The 25167-nt window shown below is 39.5% G+C and overlaps 1 protein-coding gene across 1 annotated transcript in view; it reads left to right on the top strand.

Annotated features, from left to right (window-relative positions):
- Positions 1 to 16918, top strand: part of LOC133616003 (endosomal transmembrane epsin interactor 1-like) — a 314413-nt gene extending 297495 nt beyond the window's left edge. The window contains exons 10-12 of the mRNA XM_061974980.1: positions 1296 to 1367; positions 3266 to 3582; positions 16163 to 16918. Of these exons, the coding sequence (XP_061830964.1) occupies positions 1296 to 1367; positions 3266 to 3582; positions 16163 to 16360 (587 nt within the window). The 3' untranslated portion in view covers positions 16361 to 16918. The remainder of the gene's footprint in view (positions 1 to 1295; positions 1368 to 3265; positions 3583 to 16162) is intronic.
- The last annotated feature ends 8249 nt before the right edge of the window (positions 16919 to 25167 follow it).

The following is a 25167-nucleotide window of genomic DNA, read 5'->3' as shown; positions in this document are numbered from 1 at the left end:
GAGACAGATCCATTAAGAGTTTGAGAAGAAATATGTTGTATAGGAATTAACTATACACAATAAAACATTAACAAAATGATGTGTCACATTAAGGTTTTTGAACACCTTTGTGACATGAAAAAACACAAGAAATGTAAAAAAACACGGTGTTTACTTTTTGATATTAATACAAAACTCAAAGCAGTTTGGCTAATGAAGATGAAGTCTAATAAACAAGCTTTGTTCTTCTTCAACCACGTCTCCTTGTATTTCAGTGCAACAGTTTGGCCAACGAAAATAAACAGGCGTGACACCTCTCACATCGATTACACAATCTTCATGTTCAATTTGATGAGATGACAAAACATTTTAGCCAGTATTGATGTTATTTGAACACTGATACAATTTGCAGTTAAATAAAGGACGAATGAGCATCCCAGTAAACAAACTAAAGACTTTAGAAACAAGTTGTGACAACGTTCATGACACATCGCCTGCTGCATGTTTCCTCACGTCATTAACTCTCAGTCACAGCAGCTGATGAACGCTGCATTGACAAAATTAAAGCAACATCAAATAGTTTTCTCCTTCGCTGTGTACTTTTAGTGTGGGAACAAGTGTCTCCAATATTGTCCACACCTGTCTCCATCTAAACACAGCAGTGCACTCATAAACGCACGGCGAGAAGCGAGAGAAAATTACATTAAACCAAGCGCTTGCCTCTGTTTACTCCGAGGGGAAATCTCCGGAGCGAAGTCCGTGTAGCTTGTCCGGATGATTATCAAGCCAAACGACGCTATATATATATATATATATATATATATATATATATATATATATATATATATATATATATATGTATATATATATATATATGTATATATATGTATATATATATTTATATGTATATATAGTATTTATATACAGTATACAACACTTGTCTTAACCATAAAAAGTTAAAATTCGAGGCCTGCAGCTGCCCTGGGGTAGGCGGATTAGTGACTGGTAGATATAATTATCGAACACAATTAAAATCAAGAGTAAGATTGCTAATTCAGTGTTAGTATTTGAGTGGGCCTTGGGCCCCTCTGTTGTGGAAAAGTTTGGCCCCAAGGTCAAAAAGATTAAGAACCCCTAAACGACTCGTAATAAACGCATGCATTAGCATATCTTACTATGAGAGAGAATAGCTAGAACTCTGGGTATTTTTTAAGAAAATTAAATATATTTTTGTTATATTTTTAACATGTGAAATAAACAGAGGTACTACTGTTTTCAGTTGGACATTTTTGGTTTCTGTGTGTCGTCTTCTACAGGAGAGCATTGGGCTTCTAACTCTTCAATGAATCCCTCAGCTGACAATTCAGCTCATACATCACCAGAGCAAGGTACACTTTGTTAACTGCACTTAATATACATATCTAGTATCTGTTATCTACCATGTTCTTTGCTAAAAAAAAAAAAAAAAAAGTGCCTGTTTCAGTCGAAATTGAATTTTGATATAAATATTTTATCTTGATAGATTAAAAATTGATATCAATTAGAGCATTTTAAAACTCTGCCACACTCAATTCCACCTGTTTGACCGATGAACATTGTCACATCATTTTTTTAGAATGTATAAATAACGACAAATGAAGATAGAATATTGTTTATTGACCGCAACATGTAAGTGTAAAAAAAAAACAACATTATGATTTGTACATTTTATTTTTAAACAAAGGAAACAATCCGAATTTGTCTTTATGTTTAGGTTATCATGCCATGATTTTACCACTTTGGCCCACTTGGGAGTAGATTTTTCTCCATGTGGCCCCCAAACTAAAATGAGTTTGACGTCCCTGCCTTAAGCCCTTCAAACACCTTAAGGGTGAATGAGAACCAGTGTTGGGACTAACAAGCTAAGCTTTGATATGACTGCCGTTAGATTCGGCGGTAACTAGTAATCTAACGCGTTATTTTTTTATATTCAGTAATTCAGTTACCGTTACTACATGATGCGTTACTGCGTTATTTTACGTTACTTTTTTTGTAGTATAAAGTGTGTTTTATCGGAGGGCTGCTGTGTCATCGTTCTGATTCTTCTTGTGTCACAAGCCGGAGAAGAGAGAGAGACACGCGCTCAGTGTGTGAGTGAGTGTGAGTGTGTGGAGGGAGGAGAGGGGGGAGGGGGGCGTGTCTGATCATGGCGGAGCCAGAAGTCGAGTTTGCTAACATGGAGATATTTTCACTACTTTTCTTTTGTCGAGCACAAAGAAAATAACAATTTAGTTAAATGTAAATTGTGCTTTGGATCAAAGATCCCATCTACTGCCCAAAACAGCAATTCAAATCTGCTGAAACAAGCTACATAAGCAACATGCTTCAACGAAGCTAGTAAAGAGAGACAGAGACTCCAATGACACTTCACCACGTAAGGATTAACTCTGCCTCTGCTCATCTTTCAGAACTGAAGGTACACACACTCTGTCAATCATAAAGAGGGATGCTAGTGGGCCAGGCCAATCTTTCCTTATCTCTAAACTAAAACTGGGGAAATGTGTAGAGTGTTCTGGGCTTCAGACAAGATTTTGTGTCACAATTTCTTGAGGAAAAAATGCCTGGTTAGGCTTTGTGTATGTAGTGTGTGCCTTTCTTGCTTTACAGCTATGCTGTTATTATGCTGTTTGTTACTTATGTATGTTATATTGCAGCTATTTAAAATAGTTTTGTCAATTTGTTCTGGCCAGAAACAAATTGGCCTTTGTAACATATCTTTGTCTTTGTGTGTTGTATGTCGACCACATTGCTTAGCAGAGTTCAGTGATACAAATGTATGTCAAGTTGATCAACAGATTGTATTATTCTCCAGTGCAATAATAGTACTGAAATAAAGGCTAAAAGGGCATTAATTGGAGCTTTAAAAAAAAAAGAAGAAAAAAAGAAGTAACTAAATAGTTACTTTTCACAGTAACGCATTACTTTTTGGTGTAAGTAACTGAGTTAGTAACTGAGTTACTTTTGAAATGAAGTAACTAGTAACTATAACTAGTTACTGTTTTTCAGTAACTAACCCAACACTGATGAGAACAGAGATCAGGCGCTCATTCTGGTCCAAATCCGGTGAACTCTGACTTCCTGGATTAACGGACAACAACAACAAAAAAATAGAAATGCTGCAACTTTTTGTGTGTTTTTGTAAAACTTTACTGAAGTACGGTAAATGTGGGCTATGTTTTACTACAACATCACAGATAAAGTAGGTATGTTTTTTTACGTGACCGTGCATCCTCTGTTTTGTCTTCAGAGCCATCAGGCGTTTCATCGGATGGCGTCGGAGCCAAACCCAGCTGTGCCAAGAAGCAGCAAAAGGAGGGCAAAAAAGCAGACCTCCACCCTAAAAGTAGAGGTCTGCAAGCGCGCTCCCCCCGTGAACAGCCCCAATCACTGGCTGACCTTAAAATGTTTAAAGACACTAAAATATTAGTGGCCAAGTTCCTAGAGCATTCCAGCTGCAATTTATCACCTGAGGTCCAGCAAGTCGTCAATAACATCAAGTGTGTCATCAAGTCCGATGAGAAGCACATGGAGGAGGCGATATTTAGTGCCAATGTCATAGATCAGGTAACCACACTGCTTTTTTTAATTACATTGTCATTACTATCATATTGTCATGTTTCACTTTAAAGAAACATCCAGTGGGTTCCTCTGTCATTGTTGGTGGGAATTACTTAATGTAATCCATCAAGTCAAAAAAAAGACATACTTTTTTATTTTTTTATTTTATTTTTGTGTCCTGTCCAGCTTCTCAGGCAAATCATATAGTTGATGTAGATGCCCATATCGGCTGTTCAGATATACTTTACAAAAAAAGTGTAGGATACTTCTCTTGTTGCCGTATTTGTATTTGACTTTATTAAATGGATTTATATTATCATTTGATGCAGCCAGGCCGGAGCAGGAGGAGATAGAAAGAGAAAAAAAGGAAGACAGAGGGGGAAATTGTGGGGACAAGATGGGGATGAGACAGAAAGACAAAAACAACAACAGCAAACACAACAACAACAACAACAACAACAATAGAGCAACATCAGCAATTAGTATATGTACAAATATGATGGTAAAAGTGCTAGCAAATAAGCAGTTAGCGAGAAAAAAAAATAATACAGAAATGACAATGAGCATTATTACACTACAAATGGAGCAATACAAATACCAATAGTATTGTTCATTATTGATAATGAACAATACCAATAATTTACCTCTATTATCAACAATACAGTTGTTCAAATGGAACAATACATATACGTAATGATAACTAGAGATACAAAAGAATGCAGAAAAATGGAGGGGAAGAAAGAGAAGCAACCTACAGTATATTAACCTTGTAAAAGACACACTTGCTCACTCGACTGGTGGGAAGTCCTGTAAGGACTTAATGTAATCCATCAGGTCAAAAAAAAAAGACACGCTTGCTCACTCGACAGTACGTTCATGCATGTAAAAGAGAAAGGTCAAATAATTCATGCTAATGCTCGTCCCATGAGCTGATGAAGGATCATCAACAGGCCAGGGCGGAGGCATCAACTCACCCTGGCTGCAGAGGCCATCATGCCATCAACATGTCCATGAGTAAATTAGCAGTGAGTGTCTGTGATGCAGATGTGAAGAAATACATTTAAATTGCAAGCTTACGTAAATAGAGATCACATTTTTCTGTTATGTTTATTTTATTTAAATTTTTTGCGCATACCGTATTTCCTTGAATTAGCGCCGGGGCGGTAATTAATTTAAAACCTCTTCTCACTCCGGCGCTTACCAAAGGCATGCGGTAAATTTTTGCATGCGCTTATAAATTTGAGTGTGATGTAAGGATACCATCATGAAAAGCACATTTAATAAAAAAAACTTTATTATGGTCTTACCTTTACTTATAAATGAAGTCCATGCGCCGCTCCTTCTGACCAAAAGCATAGATAACTTGTTTATAGAAGTCTTCCTTATCTTTCTTCAGTTTTAAAAGTCTCTCTGTCTCGATGGAGATCTTCCTTTAATTATTACCTCCTGCTTCGATTGAAAGTCCAGTTTAGAAAACTGTTTTATTTTAGATATGTAATCCTCCATGCTAAAAGTCCAGGCGAGAGGAAAAAATAAACGATCGCTGCTAACTGTTGCTGCTTGTTGTCACTTCTTCTGCAGCCGAGTAGTCGCAAAAATGCTCCCTGGGATTACTAGCGCCCTCTACCACCATGAGGCGGGAGTCATTTAATGACTCATATTTGACACACGCAGCTACCGGTATATTAATAAAACATAGCTGCTTACTGTTCTTTTTAGCATATTCAATAGCTTGGACCTTAAATCCTACTGAATAGCTCTTTATCTTCTTCCCTTTATGTCATTTTAAATAATTGAAATTAGCCTCCTCCATTTTGGAAAATGATGCCTTGAAAGGTGAAGTGTCACTCGTGACGTTGACGTGACGAGTTTGACCCGGCGGTAAAACGAAGCATGCGCTAATTATTTTGCTAAACAAGTTTGACCCGGCAGTAATTCTAAGCATGCGCTAATTCTAAGCATGTGCTAATTATTTTGCGAAACGAGTTTGACCCGGCGGTAATACGAGGCATGCGGATAATATATACCCGGCGGCAATTCAAGGAAATACGGTATTATGCACTGTGGTCAAAGAAATGCATTAACATTTTCAAATCAAAAGGAAAAGTGCTGCATATAGCTTCCATGTTCTTTCTTCATGGCCTTCAGTGATACCCTACTTAGTCCGACTTCACCTCTGAAAATAGCATAATTTATGTCACCACATGGACACGGCTGGAGATACTATACAGAAACTCACTTGCACACTACTCGCGTTGAATCCCCTCAACAGTGTACAAAACACTCTATTTTTCGGCGCATTTAACGTTCAATAAAACTGCATCAGCAATTAAACATATCTTACGTGGTACTGTCATAACTCAAATAATTGTATAAAACAAATGAAACATGAAAAAATAAAGAAATAAAATATTTGAACTCACAATTTGTAGAACCCATCCGACGCCGTATAAGCCAGTGGTGCCGTCGTAGTCGTGTTGTTGCAAAAATGTGATTACCTGCCAAAAATGTATTTCCTTCGCGGGAGCGTGCACCGCTCGCTAAACCTGCATTGCTTGGCTTCGTCTGTCCACAGCGGATTACTAGGTGTAAGACAAACACTTTATCTTCGTGGTTATTGTACCGCTGAGTTTTCTGTGGCTTTCTATGGCTCGTATGGCTCCGGTGCCACTTCCTGTTTTTCTCAACTTGTGATTGGATACTCACTTGGGACCCCCAAGTGAGTATCCAATCACAGCGTTAGGCCAGATAGAACGCCTTACTGACCTGATTGGCCGTTGCAACTGTCTATCAACTGTATGTTCCCGTTCACTTACAGTGCACGGACGCCCGCATTGTTGATTCTGAAGGCCCCGGGCAGATTTGGTACAGCATGGCAACATAAGCTAGCTGAATTCTGATTGGTTAAAAACTCTAACCTAAATACAACAGCATTGGAAAGAGCATAATACAAACCCTGTTTCCATATGAGTTGGGAAATTGTGTTAGATGTAAATATAAACGGAATACAATGATTTGCAAATCCTTTTCAACCCATATTCAATTGAATGCACTACAAAGACAAGATATTTGATGTTCAAACTCATAAACTTTATTTTTTTTTGCAAATAATAATTAACTTAGAATTTCATGGCTGCAACACGTGCCAAAGTAGTTGAGAAAGGGCATGTTCCCCACTGTGTTACGTCACCTTTTCTTTTAACAACACTCAATAAACGATTGGGAACTGAGGAAACGAATTGTTGAAGCTTTAAAAGTGGAATTCTTTCCCATTCTTGTTTAATGTAGAGCTTCAGTCGTTCAACAGTCCGGGGTCTCCGCTGTCGCATTTTACGCTTCATAATGCGCCACACCTTTTCGATGGGAGACAGGTCTGGACTGCAGCCGGGCCAGAAAAGTACCCGCACTCTTTCTTTACGAAGCCACGCTGTTGTAACACGTGCTGAATGTGGCTTGGCATTGTCTTGCTGAAATAAGCAGGGGCGTCCATGAAAAAGACGGCGCTTAGATGGCAGCATATGTTGTTCCAAATTCTGTATGTACCTTTCAGCATTAATGGTGCCTTCACAGATGTGTAAGTTACCCATGCCTTGGGCACTAATGCACCCCCATACCATCACAGATGCTGGCTTTTGAACTTTGCGTCGATAACAGTCTGGATGGTTCGCTTCCCCTGTGGTCCGGGTGACACGATGTCGAATATTTCCAAAAACAATTTGAAATGTGGACTCGTCAGACCACAGAACACTTTTCCACTTTGCATGAGTCCATCTTAGATGATCTCGGGCCCAGAGAAGTTTCTGGATGTTGTTGATAAATTGCTTTCGCTTTGCATAGTAGAGCTTTAACTTGCACTTACAGATGTAGCGACAAACTGTATTTAGTGACAGTGGTTTTCTGAAGTGTTCCTGAGGCCATGTGGTGAGATCCTTTAGAGATTGATGTCGGTTTTTGATACAGTGCCGTCTGAGAGATCGAAGGTCACGGTCATTCAATGTTGGTTTCCGGCCATGCCGCTTACGTGGAGTGATTTCTCCAGATTCTCTGAACCTTTTGATGATATTATGGACCGTAGATGTTGAAATATCTAAATTTCTTGCAATTGCACTTTGAGAAACGTTGTTCTTAAACTGTTTGACTATTTGCTCATGCAGTTGTGGACAAAGGGGTGTACCTCGCTCCATCCTTTCTTCTGAAAGACTGAGCATTTTTTGGGAAGCTGTTTTTATACCCAATCATGGCACCCACCTGTTCCCAATTAGCCTGCACACCTGTGGGATGTTCCAAATAAGTGTTTGATGAGCATTCCTCAACTTTATCAGTATTTATTGCCACCTTTCCAACTTCTTTGTCACGTGTTGCTGTCATCAAATTCTAAAGTTAATGATTATTTGCAAAAAAAAAAAAAAAATGTTTATCAGTTTGAACATCAAATATGTTGTCTTTGTAGCATATTCAACTGAATATGGGTTGAAAGTGATTTGCAAATCATTGTATTCCGTTTATATTTACATCTAACACAATTTCCCAACTCATATAGAAACGGGCTTAGTATGACATGAAGGGAATAGGAATACTTTTAGATATTTAGGGAAAGTAAGTTAAAACGTACTTTTATCTTTATCATGATTTCTGGTTATGTTAGGCCAGCAGAGAAGGCCTTGCTGGCTCTGACGGCCCACCTCTGCCTAACGGGTTCTACAACATTTCTAAAATCACCCTTGAAGAAATCAAATCAAATCAAATCAACTTTATTTATAGAGCACATTTAAAATTTACCACAGGGGTAGCCAAAGTGCTGTACAATGAGCAGGTTAAAAGATAAAACGAGTACCGAGCAAACACAACACAACACAAACAGAACACGATAAAAAATAAATAATTAAAATAGAATTAATAAAAACATAAAAACATAAAAACAGGATCACAGCAGGTGTATTATGGGGCGCCATTGCAGGATGGATATCACTCAGTGTTAAAAGCCATGGAATAAAAGTATGTTTTTAAGAGAGATTTAAAAACAGGAAGAGAGGAGGCTTGTCTAACACTCAGGGGTAGGTCGTTCCAGAGCTTGGGAGCAGCAACGGCGAAAGCTCTGTCACCTCTAAGCTTCAGCCTTGTGTCAGGGACCGTCAACAGCAGCTGATCGGCTGATCTTAAGGATCGGGTGGGGCAGTAAGGCTGAAGGAGGTCGGAGAGATAGGTTGGCGCGAGGTTGTTTAGACATTTAAAAACAAATAAAAGGAGTTTAAAATGTATTCGGTAACGCACAGGGAGCCAGTGAAGGGACGCTAAAATAGGGGTGATGTGCTCACGTCTGCGGGTCTGTGTTAGCAGACGAGCAGCAGAGTTCTGCACGAGCTGCAGGCGGGCGAGGGAGGCCTGGCTAATGCCAACATACAGGGCATTACAATAATCAAGACGAGTCGAGATAAAAGCGTGGATTAATTTCTCAAGATCATGTCTTGATAGAAGCGGTTTCACTTTCGCTATTTGGCGTAATTGATAAAAGCTTTTTTGAACGACGCTGCTGATTTGTTTTTCGAATTTAAAATCTGAGTCAAACTTTACCCCCAGGTTTGTGACAGAGTCGCTGAGATACGGGGTCAGAGTGCCGAGGTCAACGTTGGGGGAGGGAGAGCGACTTGGACCGAACAACATAACTTCTGTTTTATCTTCATTTAGGCTCAGGAAGTTAGCTGAAAGCCAGACTTTGATGTCGTGCAGGCAGTCAATAAGACGTTGAACCGTGTTATTTTGTGCCATGGGAAAATAAATCTGGCAATCATCGGCATAAAAATGAAATGCAATACTGTACTTCCTAAAAATAGAACCAAGGGGGAGAAGGTAAAGCGCAAATAAAATTGGGGCAAGGATTGAGCCCTGGGGGACCCCATGTGGTAAAGGAGCTGTGGACGACATAAAACTGTCTACTTTTACACAAAAACTCCTGTCGGTTAGGAGTTTTTGCCAACAGAAAGACGCTAACTACAGCCACGAGCCTCATTTTACAAAAAATACATGCATAAGTAATTAATGAAAGCTCACACTTTAGTTTCATGATCCATCCATCCATTTTCTACCGCTATTCCCTTACGGCTTATGGGGTCGCGGGGGTGCTGAAGCCTATCTTAGCTGCATTCGGGCGTAAGGCGGTGTACACCACGGACAAAATATTTTCATAACTATAAGGATGATAAACCGACTTTAAAACTAGTTTAATGACACCTTCGCCATGGTCTGAGTGGGTCTGTATCGCTTTCACTGGCACTGAGCAATTTTTTGGAGGATGGCAGAAATCCTGCCACACAAAAAACTACCAATGTGTAGACTGCCCTGCGGCATAGTCACTTCCCCCTTTCCCCATTCGTTACAACGGAGGTCGGTGTGAACCCTACGTGTAATGATTGCTATCATGGCCGAAGCTGAAAAACAACAACAACAAAAAAACGTTTTGCCTGAAGAGACAAAAAAAAAAAGGGAGGCTACCCGGTTAAAAAGACATTTCTTTAATTAGCAGCAAATAGTCACTGAACAAGCAGCTACATTTGCTCTTATTCATTAGTAAAGCCATGTGTTACATGTACCGTAACCGTCTAAGCCAGGGGTAGGGAACCTATGGCTCTAGAGCCAGATGTGGCTCTTTTGATGACCGCATCTGGCTCTCAGATAAATCTTAGCTGACATTGCTTAACATGATAAGTAATGAATAATTCCACTGGTAATCACAGTGTTAAAAATAACGTTCAAAATATAAAACATTCTCGTGCATTTTAATCCACCCATCCGTTTTCTACCACATCTGTTCAAGAAGTCGCATTATGGTATGAAGTATTTTATTTATTATTGGTTAGCTTCAGAATAACAATGTTATTAAAAAGAATAAGAGACTTATTATACTCTAAAAATGTTGGTCTTACTTAAAAATGCACGCATTTAGTTGTGTTCAGTGTTAAAAAAATATTATATGGCTCTCACGGAAATACATTTTAAAATATTTGACTTTCATGGCTCTCTCAGCCAAAAAGGTTCCCGACCCCTGGTCTAAGCCTTTTCTTTACTCTGATAACCCAAATAATCTATGTAGACCTTGAAGATGTACACAAATGTTGTTTATTTTGGATATACTGTATCTGGTAAGACTGTCGAGCGCAGGGTTGAATCATACAAGTATCAAAGCATTCTTGACTTGAAATGACATTTTTAAAACCGATATTGTTAGGGGGCTTGAGCGTGAAAAGTTGACGACAACAACACAAATAAGACTGACATGAAGGTTTTGAAACAGAAAAAAACACTGGAATGTTTTCATGGCATCAAAGACAGCGTTGCCAGCTTAACTTCGACTCAATGTTGTCAGGCTTGTCCCTGACAGTTTGACTGTGTTTTAGTTTTTTCTCTGAGTTTGTCTTAGTTTTCTGTCCAGCACTTTTATTTTGTCTTTATTTCCTACTTGTCTCCCTGAGTGCTGTGTCCCCTCAGCTGTGGCTGATTGGCACCTGGCCACACCTGGTGTCAATCAGCCAGCTGCTATTTATACCTGCCCTACCCTCCAGTCACTGCTGGATCATTGTCATCACTACCTGATTGTCATTGCCGATGTCATTGTAGTGTCTACCTGTCCTTGTCGCTGTCGTCATAGCGGTAAGCTGTTCCTTATAGCTATTTACGGTTGGTTTCTCCTAGCTTCTTGTTTTCCTGTTAGCCAGATCCTGTTAGCCGTTTGCTATTTCCAGTTTTTCTGTTTTCTGGTTCCTGTTTCCATTTTGCCTGTTCCTAGTTTGTGTTTTTACTTTATTTCGAACATTAAATCATGTTTTCCCGTATAACGCCTTCCGCCTTCTCTGCATCTTGGGGTTCGGCACCTACAAACTCTGACAAATGTTCAGTAGTTTTTTTTTTTAAAGTATTGGATGATATTGGCTTGCACCTAAAATCTTCAAAATAGGCTCCAATGCAAGCAAACAGTCCTGCGCTGTGTATTTTGTGCAAAGCTAGACAGCCTGTTAACATCTAAACCAGGGGTGTCAAACGTATTAGGATTAGGCCTGCAAACAGGTTTTATCTGGCCCGCGGGATGAGTTTGCTAAGTATAAAAATGAGCTGAAATTTTTAAATGAAAAAAACTGCTGTTCTAAATGTGCCCACTAGATGTCACAATAGCAATTTTTTGTATCTTTGTAGATGATGCTACATATGTAAAAAAAAAAAAAAAAAAAAAAAAAAAAAACCACATGGTGTTAGTGCACCAGTTGAGGAAAATGAGCAAACTACATAAATAACATCCTGTAATTTGATTTTTATATTATTTTTTTTATCTTGATAGATTGATAATCAACACCAATGAGTTGACTGATGAACATTAACACATATAGAATACTATTAACCGTAACGTGCGTGTAAAAAAAACATTATGATTTGTACATTTTCAGTATGTGCTTGTTCTATTTTTAAACAAAAAAAACAATCTGAAGTTGTCTTTATTTTTAAGTTATCGTGCTGTGATTTTACCAGTCCGGCCCACTTGGGAGTAGATTTTTCTCCATGTGGCCCCCGATCTAAAATGAGTTTGACACCCCTGATCTAAATGTTGTCCAATTAGCACACAAGGTTGATCTTTTCTTGTATTTTAGTGAAGTCATTTACAAAAAGGTAAACATGTTAGGCTCATAGGCTACTAGGAGCTAGCAGCTACACAACAGCTAAGCACTTAATAGCAGACGAGCTAGACATACGTTTTAAGTGACCTTCATTGAACAATATTGCAGGAGATTTGCCAATATAAACAAATATCAAATAATTCAATCAAACAAAGTCTCCAAGGCAGAAGCTTTTATTTATTTATTTTTTTTTTAACCTTTATTTACCCGGAAAGGTCCCATTGACATTAAGAATCTCTTTTTCAAGGGTAAGTATCCAGTAACACATGTGTCAGCATCATTCTACGTACTGCGTCATGAGCTTAACGTAATAACTTATTTGGTCAATAGGTGTCGCCAAAAACAAATTAACACTCCTCCACTAAATCTGTCATAAAGTTAGTGCTTTTCATGTCTTTGTTCTATGAGTCCTTTCTTTTGATTAGGCCTTTTTTATAACATGCCACACTACCAAATAATTTAAGTATGCACTATGATTAATATCGGCATCAGCAAATACTCAAAGCTCTAATATCGAACGTGAAACCGTTGAATCGGGACACCTCCTAATACGTGGTGAATATTCAGACCCCTCCAGCGATTGTTTTTCAAAAAAAGCGACTGGGAACAAATTTAGCAACTTACATTAATTAGACTTTTGAAGCGATAAGTCAGAAGAGTCTTTTTTATATATATATATATATATATATATATATATATATATATATATATATATATATTATTTTATTCTGTTAATTTTGTTTTTTCCCACAAAAAACACAAATTACTGATTATTACTCCAAAACATGCATCAAATTAAAATTCAGGTTCAAGTCAAACAGTATGAATATTATGTCAGTCTAATTAAAAAAAAGGTACAAGGGTGTCCCCTATTTATTTTTTTAGACACAGGAATTGGCTAATTATACAAATTACACAACGTCATTTTGCGACTTTTAGGACAGACAATTGCTGCTACTTTTACCGAGGAGTCGACAACACTGATTAAATATCTAAGGAAATAAATGTCCTGGTCTTTGAAGGGATTAAGCCAAAACAATAAGGGCCTGATCCACTAACGGTTTGCGTGTATTAAAACACCTGCAAAACTTGATAGCGCATGTCAAGATAATCTACTAAACTTGTGCGCAGAATATATGCTGAATATTAGAATTGCCAACAATGGAGGAAGAGATGCAAACAATCATTTAGCACTCGCAATGCATCAAGACTAAAACTGATCTGCAACCGCTATTTTAGGTCTATATTTACCAAAAAGTACATGCAAACGTGCACAGTTACGCATAAATGAGAAAGCAGGCGATCCTATTGCAAAGGCAGACAATTGATAGAGTATTCCATCTGTGTGGGTGTGTCAACATGTTCAGACTTTTATCAATAGAAATACAGGTACAAGACAAATCATCTATTCAGCAATATCATTTCATAATTTTATAGCTGCTGGATGATGTAATTGGCTGATTGTAACAAACTCAATTGAGGCATTTTGGTGTCTGCTGGCATTTTTTTTTATTAATGCTGTTGTTATTTTTTTTCATATGTTAGGTATATTATTATAATCGTGAAGTGAAGTGAAGTGAAGAGAATTATATTTATATAGCGCTTTTCTCTATTGACTCAAAGCGCTTTACATAGTGAAACCCATTATCTAAGTTACATTTTTAAACCAGTGTGGGTGAAGTGTCTTGCCCAAGGACACAACAGCTGTGACTAGGATGGCAGAAGTGGGGATCGGACCTAGAACCCTCAGGTTGCTGGCACGGCCGCTCTATCAACCGAGCTACCCTAATAGGCAAGGCAAGGCAATTACGAGACTGCAAAGTGGTACCAGATCTACCACGCGAGCAATGTCAAAAGGCAACTGTTGCGTTCCATTCCGTAGAACATCTTTTGCCCAGACTGCCTTTTCAATAAAAGGAGCACAACTATGGAAGTCTCTACCTGACACTTTGAAAAGTATACCTGCACTTGTCACTTTCAAAAAAAAAAGATAATTGTGGCTAGTTGAGCAACAATCGTGTTCCCATGTTTAGTTTTTACTCATTTTTACTAATTGGTTTTCATCTAGTCTGCACTTTGTCTGTGTTATTATTATTATTGGATTTTATCTAGTTTGCACTTTGTCTGTATTATTACTATTATCATTATTATCGACTCATCTTTGCCTTATTCTTTTTATTTTCCTATTTTAAAGGCCTACTGAAATGCGATTTTCTTATTTAAACGGGGATAGCAGGTCCATTCTATGTGTCATACTTGATCATTTCGCGATATTGCCATATTTTTGCTGAAAGGATTTAGTAGAGAACATCGACGATAAAGTTCGCAACTTTTGGTCGCTGATAAAAAAGCCTTGCCTGTACCGGAAGTAGCAGACGAGTAGCGTGACGTCACAGGTTGTGGAGCTCCTCACATCTGCACATTGTTTACAATCATGGCCACCAGCAGCGACAGCGATTCGGACCGAGAAAGCGACGATTTCCCCATTAATTTGAGCGAGGATGAAAGATTCGCGGATGAGGAAAGTGAGAGTGAAGGACTAGAGGGCAGTGGGAGCGATTCAGATAGGGAAGATGCTGTGAGAGGCGGGTGGGACCTGATATTCAGCTGGGAATGACTAAAACAGTAAATAAACACAAGACATATATATACTCTATTAGCCACAACACAACCAGGCTTATATTTAATATGCCACAAATTAATCCCGCATAACAAACACATCGCCCCTCCCGTCCATATAACCCGCCAATACAACTCAAACACCTGCACAACACACTCAATCCCACAGCCCAAAGTACCGTTCACCTCCCCAAAGTTCATACAGCACATATATTTCCCCAAAGTCCCCAAAGTTACGTACGTGACATGCACATAGCGGCACGCACGTACGGGCAAGCAATCAAATGTTTGGAAGCCGCAGCTGCATGCGTACTCACGGTACCGTGTCTCCGCATCTAACTCAAAGTCCTCCTGGTAAGAGTCTCTGTTGTCCCAGTTCTCCACAGGCCAATGGTAAAGCTTGACTGTCATCTCCCGGGAATGTAAACAATGAAACACCGGCTGTGTTTGTGTTGCTGCAGTCGGCCGCAATACACCGCTTCCCACCTACAGCTTTCTTCTTTGCTGTCTCCATTGTTCATTGAACAAATTGCAAAAGATTCACCAACACAGATGTCCAGAATACTGTGGAATTTTGCGATGAAAACAGACGACTTAATAGCTGGCCACCATGCTGTCCCAAAATGTCCTCCACAATCCGTGACATCACGCGCTGACGTCATCATACCGAGACGTTTTCAGCAGGATATTTTGCGCGAAATTTAAAATTGCACTTTAGTATTGGCATGTGTTGCAATGTTAAGATTTCATCATTGATGTATAAACTATCAGACTGCGTGGTTGGTAGTAGTGGGTTTCAGTAGGCCTTTAATGATGCTGGATTTGTGTTTTTGTTGTTGTTGTTGGGGACAAATGTTGTAAATTAGCTTTGGCTACACACACTATGATGCATACATTGGATAACTGTTTCAGATATATGTTTCTGTATCTGTCCTTATTACAAATAAACCTGTATTTATATAATATCGCTCCTGTATGGAAAAGCTTTTTGCAGTATGCATATATTTGCAACTGGATCATTCACAGAGCGCTAAAAAATAGGTTATGTTGTCTAGATCGCACCTTTTTCAATACAGCCCAGAAAAGGTGGTACATATTATATTTGTGTGCTGCATGTCAACATCATGATGAAATGTTACAGGTTGGACCATATGATGCTATAAATGTGGAGGGAAATGAGTGTCTCCATGGTGACAACCTTATTAAAATGAATTTGACACTCAGTTTATCAATTTGCACACTATTTAGCACGTGTTGTCTTTGTCTTAATAGATCAGGCCCTAAGTAATTTATACTTTGGTGCACAGGTGATGACTCAGCGCATTAGCGGCAGTCCCAGGAAACGCGGCCAAGAGGATCTTCACCTTCAAAGCTGCGGTGCTTTGAGTTCATCGCCTTCCATGCGCCGTCCCAAACACCTTCAACAAGCCACCAGCACTTCTCCAAACCCCCTAGACTCTCCCACCTTCGAACAAAGCCTCGAGTGCAGGGAAACTATTCTCTGACCGCCATCGCCGCCAGGACCCCGGGTCATCGCTTGTGAGGGCATTCCAAAGCAGCTGCAGACTTCCCTTTGCTGCGCGCTAATGCATAAGTGGTCGGGCACGGCGAGGGGGGAAATGGTCTCAAGTTATATCCCCTTGAGCACCGTGAGACTGTGCAGAGTCATCAGCAGAAATGGTAGCAAACTCAAGACTGTGCCTGCCTGGCTAGAGTGGCTTTGTTCTCATCAGAAAATATAATAGAATGTTTCTCCCTCAGGAGACTTTTTTTTTTTTTATACTGAGTTTCTTCGAAAAGAAACACACAGACAGTCAGCTGGGATCTGTCAATCACAGGTGTTGTGTTACTCATGGTACTCTTCTCGTCCCGATGTGAAACAGGAAGAAATGTGTTTGTACTCGACTGTGAAGGGAAAAGAATGTGTTTTACTCGTGGATTCTGTGGAACGATTACTGATAGGGTCGTGAATATTTTGTGGCGCCACCGGTTGAAAAACCTTAAAGACGTTTTAACTTACCTCATTGTGTTACATTTCTTATCAGTGTTCAATAAAGCATCAGTTTGTATCTTTGGATTGTGTATTTGTTATTAGGGCCCGAGCAGCAAAAAGCTGCAAAGGAGGCCCTAAAGCAGGGGTCGGCAACCCAAAACGTTGAAAGAGCCATATTGCACCAAATATACAAAAAACAAATCTGTCTGGAGCCGCAAAAAATGAAAAGTCTTATATATAAGTCTTATAATGAAGGCAACACATGACGTAAGTGTCTATATTAGCTATATTAGCTTACTATCAAAACAACTTTAAAAGTCTTAGATACAGTCGCGATCAAAAGTTTTGCATCCACTTGTAAAGAACATAATGTCATGGCTGTCTTGAGTTTACAATACTTTCTGCAACTCTTATGTTTTTGTGATAGAGTGATTGGAGCACATACTTGTTGGTCACAAAAAACATTCATGAAGTTTGGTTCTTTTATGAATTTATTATGGGTCTACTGAAAATGTGACCAAATCTGCTGGGTCAAAAGTATACATACAGCAATGTTAATATTTGGTTACATGTCCTTTGGCAAGTTTCACTGCAATAAGGCACTTTTGGTAGCCATCCACAAGCTTCTGGCAAGCTTCTGGTTGAATTTGTGACCACTCCTCTTGACAAAATTGGTGCATTTAGCTAAATGTATTGGTTTTCTGACATGGACTTGTTTCTTCAGCATTGTCCACACGTTTAAGTCAGGACTTTGGGAAGGCCATTCTAAAACCTTAATTCTAGCCTGATTTAGCCATTCCTTTTACCATTTTTGACGTGTGTTTGGGGTCACCCACACCCAACTGCGCCCAAGACCCAACCTACGGGCTGATGATTTTAGGTTGTCCTGAAGAATTTGGAGGTAATCATCCTTTTTCATTGTCCCATTTAAAGCACCAGTTCCATTGGCAGCAAACAGACCCAGAGCATAATACTACCACCACCATGCTTGACGGTAGGAAAGGTTTTCCTGGGATTAAAGGCCTCACTTATTTTCATCCAAACATATTGCTGGGTATTGTGGCCAAACAGAAACATTTTTGTTTCATCGGACCACAGAACTTTCCTCCAGAAGGTCTTATCTTTGTCCGTGTGATGTCAGATGAAACAAAAATTGAGCTGTTTAGCCACAATACCCAGCAATATGTTTGGAGGAGAAAAGGTGAGGCCTTTAATCCCAGGAACACCACGCATACCGTCAAGCATGATGGTGGTAGTATTCTGCAGAGGTGGGACCAAGTCATTGTTTTGCAAGTCACAAGTAAGTCTCAAGTCTTTGCCCTCAAGTCCGAGTCAAGTCCCGAGTCAAGACAGGCAAGCCCCGAGTCAAGTCCAAAGTCAAGACTGGAAAGTCTCAAGTCAAGTCCTAAGTCCTGCATTTTGAGTTTCGAGTCCTTTCAAGTCCTTTTAACCACAGACTAATATATTAACACAGATTGTGTATGCTTTTCAAACGCTGTATTTATTTATTAAAACAAGTGCATTTTAAATTGCAGGAAAGAAAATTGTGCTGACATTGCACTTTATAATAGCACTATTAACCAGTCATTTTAAACATTAACTCATTCCTTTACAGAACAAACACATTGAAAAATAAAGTGCAAATGTACTTATTTGTACAAAATTGTTAACATTGAAAAAACATGACATATACGTGAACATAACAAAAAAGTTGTACTTTTTATATGTCAGGGCCCTATGCTGCATTGCATTTGCAAAAGACCAAATTAGCCAAGAGTCTGTCAGTCATTTGTGCACGATGGGGGCGTAGTATGATGCCACCATGGCTGAAAACTCGCTCCACTGGAGCACTGGAGGCAGGCACTGCCAAGACTCTCATGGCCACTCGGAACAGTGAAGGAAGAGTCTTCATGTTCAATGCCCAGAACAAAAGGGGGGAGAGAGTTGTTTTGGGTTGGTGCACTACTTGTAAGTGAATCTTGTGTTTTTTATGTTGATTTAATTAAAAAAAGAAAAAAAAAAAATATTTCTTGTGCGGCCCGATACCAATCGATCCACGGACCAGTACCGGGCCGCGGCCCGGTGGTTGGGGACCACTGAGGTAAACAACCAACAGTATGTCAGAAAGCTAGCTAAAACGGTACACATATTCATAATATAGTATACATTTTAACTGACCTTTATTTTACTATTTTTGTCTTTTTTTAGGTGGCTAAAATACGCGGTGCTGCTGACCGCCGTCTAACGTTACGTGTGATATATTGACTAACGTAACCCTGCTTAAAAAAAATCACTGAACAAAAAGTATGAATAAGGTAGTGAACTGCAACAGATTCCCGTGTTTGCAATAACGTTATAACGTTAGCAGTGAGTTTACAGCCTCACTGATTTAACTACACAGCAAATAAAAGTCACGTTACTTAGCCAATAAATGTTATCTTACATTCAAAACTTACCGTTCTTTGTGCAACTTCAAATGCCGGACGAAGTTGGAAGTTGTTGCCTCTCCATCAGTAATTTTCGAACCGCATGTACACATACTGCAAACCCTTTTGTGTTGACCACCTCGTAATTTTTATACCCAAACAAAATTATTTTAGGTATCATTTTTTGTTCACTGGCGTGTGGTTTGGACATGTCTTCTTTGTTGGTTGTCCTGCAATTTGATTGGATGAATGCTGTGTGATGAAAACAAAGTAGATCTAATTTGATTGGCTGTTGTACTGACAGCACACCAGCTGACACACGCAACGCTGATAGACAAGTACACAATGAAAAATACGGAGCGCTCCCGAATAACTTTTTCATCTTTGGGTTTTGGGGAAAGTAGCAAGTCATGTCAAGTCATGTCAATTCAAAAGGCTCAAGTCCAAGTGAAGTCACAAGTCATTGATGTTAAAGTCTAAGTCGAGTTGCAAGTCTTTTTACATTTTGTCAAGTCGAGTCTAAAGTCATCAAATTCATGACTCGAGTCTGACTCGAGTCCAAGTCATGTGACTCGAGTCCACACCTCTGGTATTATGCTCTGGGCCTGTTTTGCTGCCAATTGAACTGGTGCTTTACAGAGAGCAAATGGGACAATGAAAAAGGAGAATTACCTCCAAATTCTTTAGGACAACCGAAACGCGCGGTTGGGAGAGTGGCCGTGCCAGCAACCTGAGGGTTCCTTGTTCAATCCCCACCTTCTACCATCCTAGTCACGTCCGTTGTGTCCTTGAGCAAGACACTTCACTCTTGCTCCTGATGGGTCCTGGTTAGGACCTTGCATGGCAGCTCCCGCCATCAGTGTGTGAATGTGTGTGTGAATGGGTGAATGTGGAAATAGTGTCAAAGTGCTTTGGGTTCCTTAAAAAGGTAGAGAAGCGCTATACAAGTACCCATTTACCATTTGTATGTATACTTTTGACCCAGCAGATTTGGTCACATTTTCAGTAGACCCATAATAAATTCATAAAAGAACCAAACTTCATGAATGTTTTTTGTGACCAACAAGTATGTGCTCCAATCACTCTATCACAAAAAAATAAGAGTTGTAGAAATTATTGGAAACTCAAGACAGCCATGACATTATGTTCTTTTCTAGTGTATGGAAACTTTTGATCGCGACTGTAAGTGTTATACTGAAGGCAACACATGACGTAAGTGTCTATATTAGCTATATTAGCCTACTATCAAAATGACTATGTGTCGCAGGCTGAAGCAAATCTTCATTGACAGAAATGTTGAAATTTTATATTTATTCTATACATTTTTACAACATTAGAAATCATTAGTGAATTAGAGGCAACTCAGAAGGTGAGATAATTTTAATGGCCAAAGGTATAGATGCAGGCTGTTTTCTTCTAATGGATTTATTACAATCTATGGCAAGCTAGGTAATGTTTGCTGTGGTCTGGAACAACATGGCACAAAAACAACGAAATGCAGCCAATATTACATACAGACAATGCGTCATGAGACATGCAATACTAAATTATATACAAAAAAAAGAGTGCAAATTTACCTACAAATGAGGCATAATGATGCAATATGTACATACAGCTAGCCTAAATAGCATGTTAGCATTGATTGCAGTCATGCACTGACCAAATATGACTGATTAGCACTCCAACAAGTCAATAAGATCAACAACGCTCACCTTTGTGCATTCACGCACAGCATACAAAGTTTGGTGGACAAAAAGTGTCACAGTCCACACTATGGTGAGTTCAAGAACCGCCGAAATTAGTAGAACAAAAATGTCTTCACTAAATACTCTCATCAGTCCATTGCACCGGTCGCCTCCCAACCGCGCGTTTTGGTTGTCCTAAGAGTGAGAGTCCAGTCCATAGTGGATCTAACATTAATAGTGAGAGTCCAGTCCATAGTGGGGCCAGCAGGAGACCATCGCGAGCGGAGACAGGTCAGCAGCGCAGAGACGTCCCCAACCGATGCACAGGCGAGTGGTCCACCCCGGGTCCCGACTTTGGACAGCCAGCGCTTCATCCGTGGCCACCGAACCTGTGCCACCCCCTCCACGAAAGAGAGGGGGGCAGAGCAGAAAAGAAACGGCAGATCAACTGGTCTAAAAGGGGGGTCTATTTAAAGGCTACAGTATACAAATGAGTTTTAAGATGGGACTTAAGTGCTTCTACTGAGGTAGCATCTCTAACTGTTACCGGGAGGGCATTCCAGAGTACTGGAGCCCGAATAGAGAACGTTCTATAGCCTGCAGACTTTTTTTGGGCTCTGGGAATCACTAACAAGCCGAAGTTCTTTGAACGCAGATTTCTTGCCGGGACCTATGGTACAATACAATCAGCAAGATAGGATGGAGTTAGACCGTGTAGTATTTTATACATAAGTAGTAAAACCTTAGAGTCACATCTTAAGTGCACAGGAAGCCATTTGACCCATCCCCTTGTTCACCCCCTGGGAGGTGAGGGGAGCAGTGAGCAGCAGCAGTGAGCAGCATCAGTGGCGGCGCCCGGGAATCATTTTGGTTATTTAACCGCCAATTCCAACCCTTGATGCTGAGTGCCAAGCAGGGAGGTAATGGGTCCCATTTTTATGGTCTTTGGTATGACTCGGCCGGGGTTTGAAGTCACTATCTATCGATCTCAGGGCGGACACGCTAACCACAAGGCCAATTAGCCCATAAATTTAGTCTCCATAGAAACCAGTTCTTCCGATATTTGCAAATTAGGGACTTTGTACGAAAGCACTCCCCTGTTTTTCCCCAAATTCCACCTGCAACCCTAACAGACTCTATTTAAGCTCAATCAATCCATACATCAGTTCATGCCTCACAATGACTGGTGATTTGAGTGCAACATGGTCTTCGGCACTCAACATAGAAATAGAGAATGACACCTGGGATGAGGTTTTGAAATGAGTCCACTCTTCCTTGATCTGTGCAAGGCACAAGGTCATACAAAGTAAGGTGGTACACAGAGTCCACTGGTCCAAAACCAAACTGGCTCGCGTGTTCCCTGAACTTGCGATAAGTGTCATCAAGGGGTAGCCGATCTTACCCATATGTTTTGGACCTGCCTTGCTCTGTGCCAGTTTTGGAAATCTGTGTTTCTGTCACTCTCAGCTGTCACTTCAGTCCATCTTAGTCCCTCTCCCATAGTGGCGTTATTCGGAGTGGTACCTCCAAACGTCTCATTGCCGATCTATTTTGCTGATCTTGTGGCTTTTCTTAGCTTGCTTGAAGGAGGGCCATCCTAATGCGTTGAAGGAATCCCAGCCTCCCCTCTCACTCAACATGGATAAGAGATGCTCTGTCCTTCATGAGGTTGGAAAAGATAAGGCACTGCGTTCGGGGCTCTGATGCAAAGTTCCCCAAAATACAGCATTCATTTCAGGAACATGTTGATTGAGCCTGGGTGCTGCTGCTATTGTTTAGGCACCCCATTGATCAACTTCAAATTCTCAGTTTACTTGATAAACAATATACGTTCCAAGGTATATTAGCGGCACACACTAATTTAATTTAATTGTATTATTACCTTAGTAAGGGTTTTTTTTGGGGGGGTGGGGGAGTCATTTATGTGTCAGTGTGTATGTTTGTATACATATATGCATATTTTCGGTTTCATAACACTTTACTGTGTTTGTGTATGTGGGTGTGTGTGTATGTATGTATGCATATATATACCTTTTTTTCCTCCACTGACTGTTAAATTTAGTCTTATTGAAATGTGTCTTCTTGTTGTCTCCTTCCCCTGTTGATTGTGGTGTTTTGTGAGCATTTGCATCGCCAACATTTCAATGTATACTACTGCGAGTGTTGTAAAAATTGAAAATCCAAAATAAATCTTAAATAACAAAAATATTCCACCCCCAAAAAAATCATAATAAAAAAAAAAATAAATATATATATATATATATATATATATATATATATATATATATATATATATATATATATATATATATATATATATATATATATATAAATGATAAATGATAAATGGGTTGTACTTGTATAGCGCTTTTCTACCTTCAAGGTACTCAAAGCGCTTTGACACTACTTCCACATTTACCCATTCACACACACATTCACACACTGATGGAGGGAGCTGCCATGCAAGGCGCTAACCAGCACCCATCAGGAGCAAGGGTGAAGTGTCTTGCTCAGGACACAACGGACATGACGAGGTTGGTACTAGGTGGGGATTGAACCAGGGACCCTCGGGTCGCGCACGGCCATTCATATATATATATATATATATATATATATATATATATACAAACGATGCATAATGATGCAATATGTACATACAGCTAGCCTAAATAGCATGTTAGCATGTTAGCATCGAATAGCTTGCGGTCATGCACTGACCAAATATGCCTGATTAGCTCTCCAACAAGTCAATAAAATCAACAAAGCTCACATTTGTGCACGGCCGCAACAGGTTTGGTGGCATAAAACACGTCTTTCTGTGGCAGCGTCGGAGAAAGTTGTACATGTAAACAAACTACGGTGAGTTCAAGGACCGCCAAAATTAGTAGGACAAAACGGCACTTGCCAAATACTCTCATCAGTGAAGCATGTTTAATATAAACAGTGGAATTTCTAACAATCAGGAAGGTTTGTGTCATGTTTGTCCTCCTACAGAAACCAAATCAAAATATATTTTTTCCATCATCTTTTTACATTTTCATACATTATTGAAAAAGCTCTAGGGAGCCACTGGGGCAGTTCTAAAGAGCCACGTGCGGCTCTAGAGCCACGGGTTGCCGACCCCCGACTTATGCCTACATTCATAGCATCATATGGTCCAACCTGTAGCATTTCATTCTGGTGGTAATTGGGAAGCTAAGTGCTTTCTGAGGTGGTAATTGGTGAAAAACAGTTGAGAACCACTATATTGGATTAAAAGACTGTAAAGGTGACTATATGGGTGTTATTGCATGTTAAATAATAATGTTAATGTGACAATGCATAATGATGTTAAAAAAAAACGTTTTTAGAAGGTTCAAAAAGATTTTCATGCTCTAGATATGAAAATACTTGAGTATTTCTTTGAGTATTAAACATCTCTTCTTCGTGGAATTTCATTTACCACAGTCAGGCCCAGAACTGATTAACAGCCATCAACGATATTAGTGTATTCTTTCTCTCTCTATTATATATATTGGATGTTGCTATATGGCTCATTCGCCTTATCTCATTACAGTATTTATAATATGCTCTATCACTGCAATTACCCTGACTTTGTGGATTCTTTCCAGTCGCATCTATGTTGTTCTGATTATGTCTATCTGCAATGTGGCGGCTGTCATAATTTCCTTGTGAGCGGCACGATGGCAATGAATAAAAAACACATCTTTATTTTAGTGAGTGAACATGTGGGTTTGACTTTTGGATTAATTGTCGTTATTTTTTTTTTTTAATGTATCGTTTATTATTCGGACCATACGAGGAACCATTGCATTGCAGTCATTGAAAACACAACTGCCTGCACATAGATTTAGGGCACACCCTGGCATTCCTGAGTTGTGCCAAAGGAGGGCACGTTTGGTGTGATTAGGTGTGGATCAGTGCGGTCACACAAGTTTTGCATGTTTCTTTTAATTGTGAAGTCGCCCAAGCAAAGTCAAATTACCCTGCAGGTGTGTCCAAACATATAGGTGACAATTAGCACATTTGTATTAGAGTTAAAAGTTTCAACATCAAAACATTTTTTTCCACATTATTCTCTTTTGAGTTTTCTGATTTTTGCTGTTGTTTAATTGCATTTTTAGAATGTGCCCTGGACCAATAAAAAGTCAAAACAAAACAAAACAAAACAAAACCTAGTGTGAATACGCCTCAAAATGCCTGCGTCC

The sequence above is a fragment of the Nerophis lumbriciformis genome, linkage group LG15, assembly GCF_033978685.3.
Source record: "Nerophis lumbriciformis linkage group LG15, RoL_Nlum_v2.1, whole genome shotgun sequence".
NCBI classification, from domain to species: domain Eukaryota; kingdom Metazoa; phylum Chordata; class Actinopteri; order Syngnathiformes; family Syngnathidae; genus Nerophis; species Nerophis lumbriciformis.
This window is presented reverse-complemented; position numbering and strand designations above follow the sequence as displayed.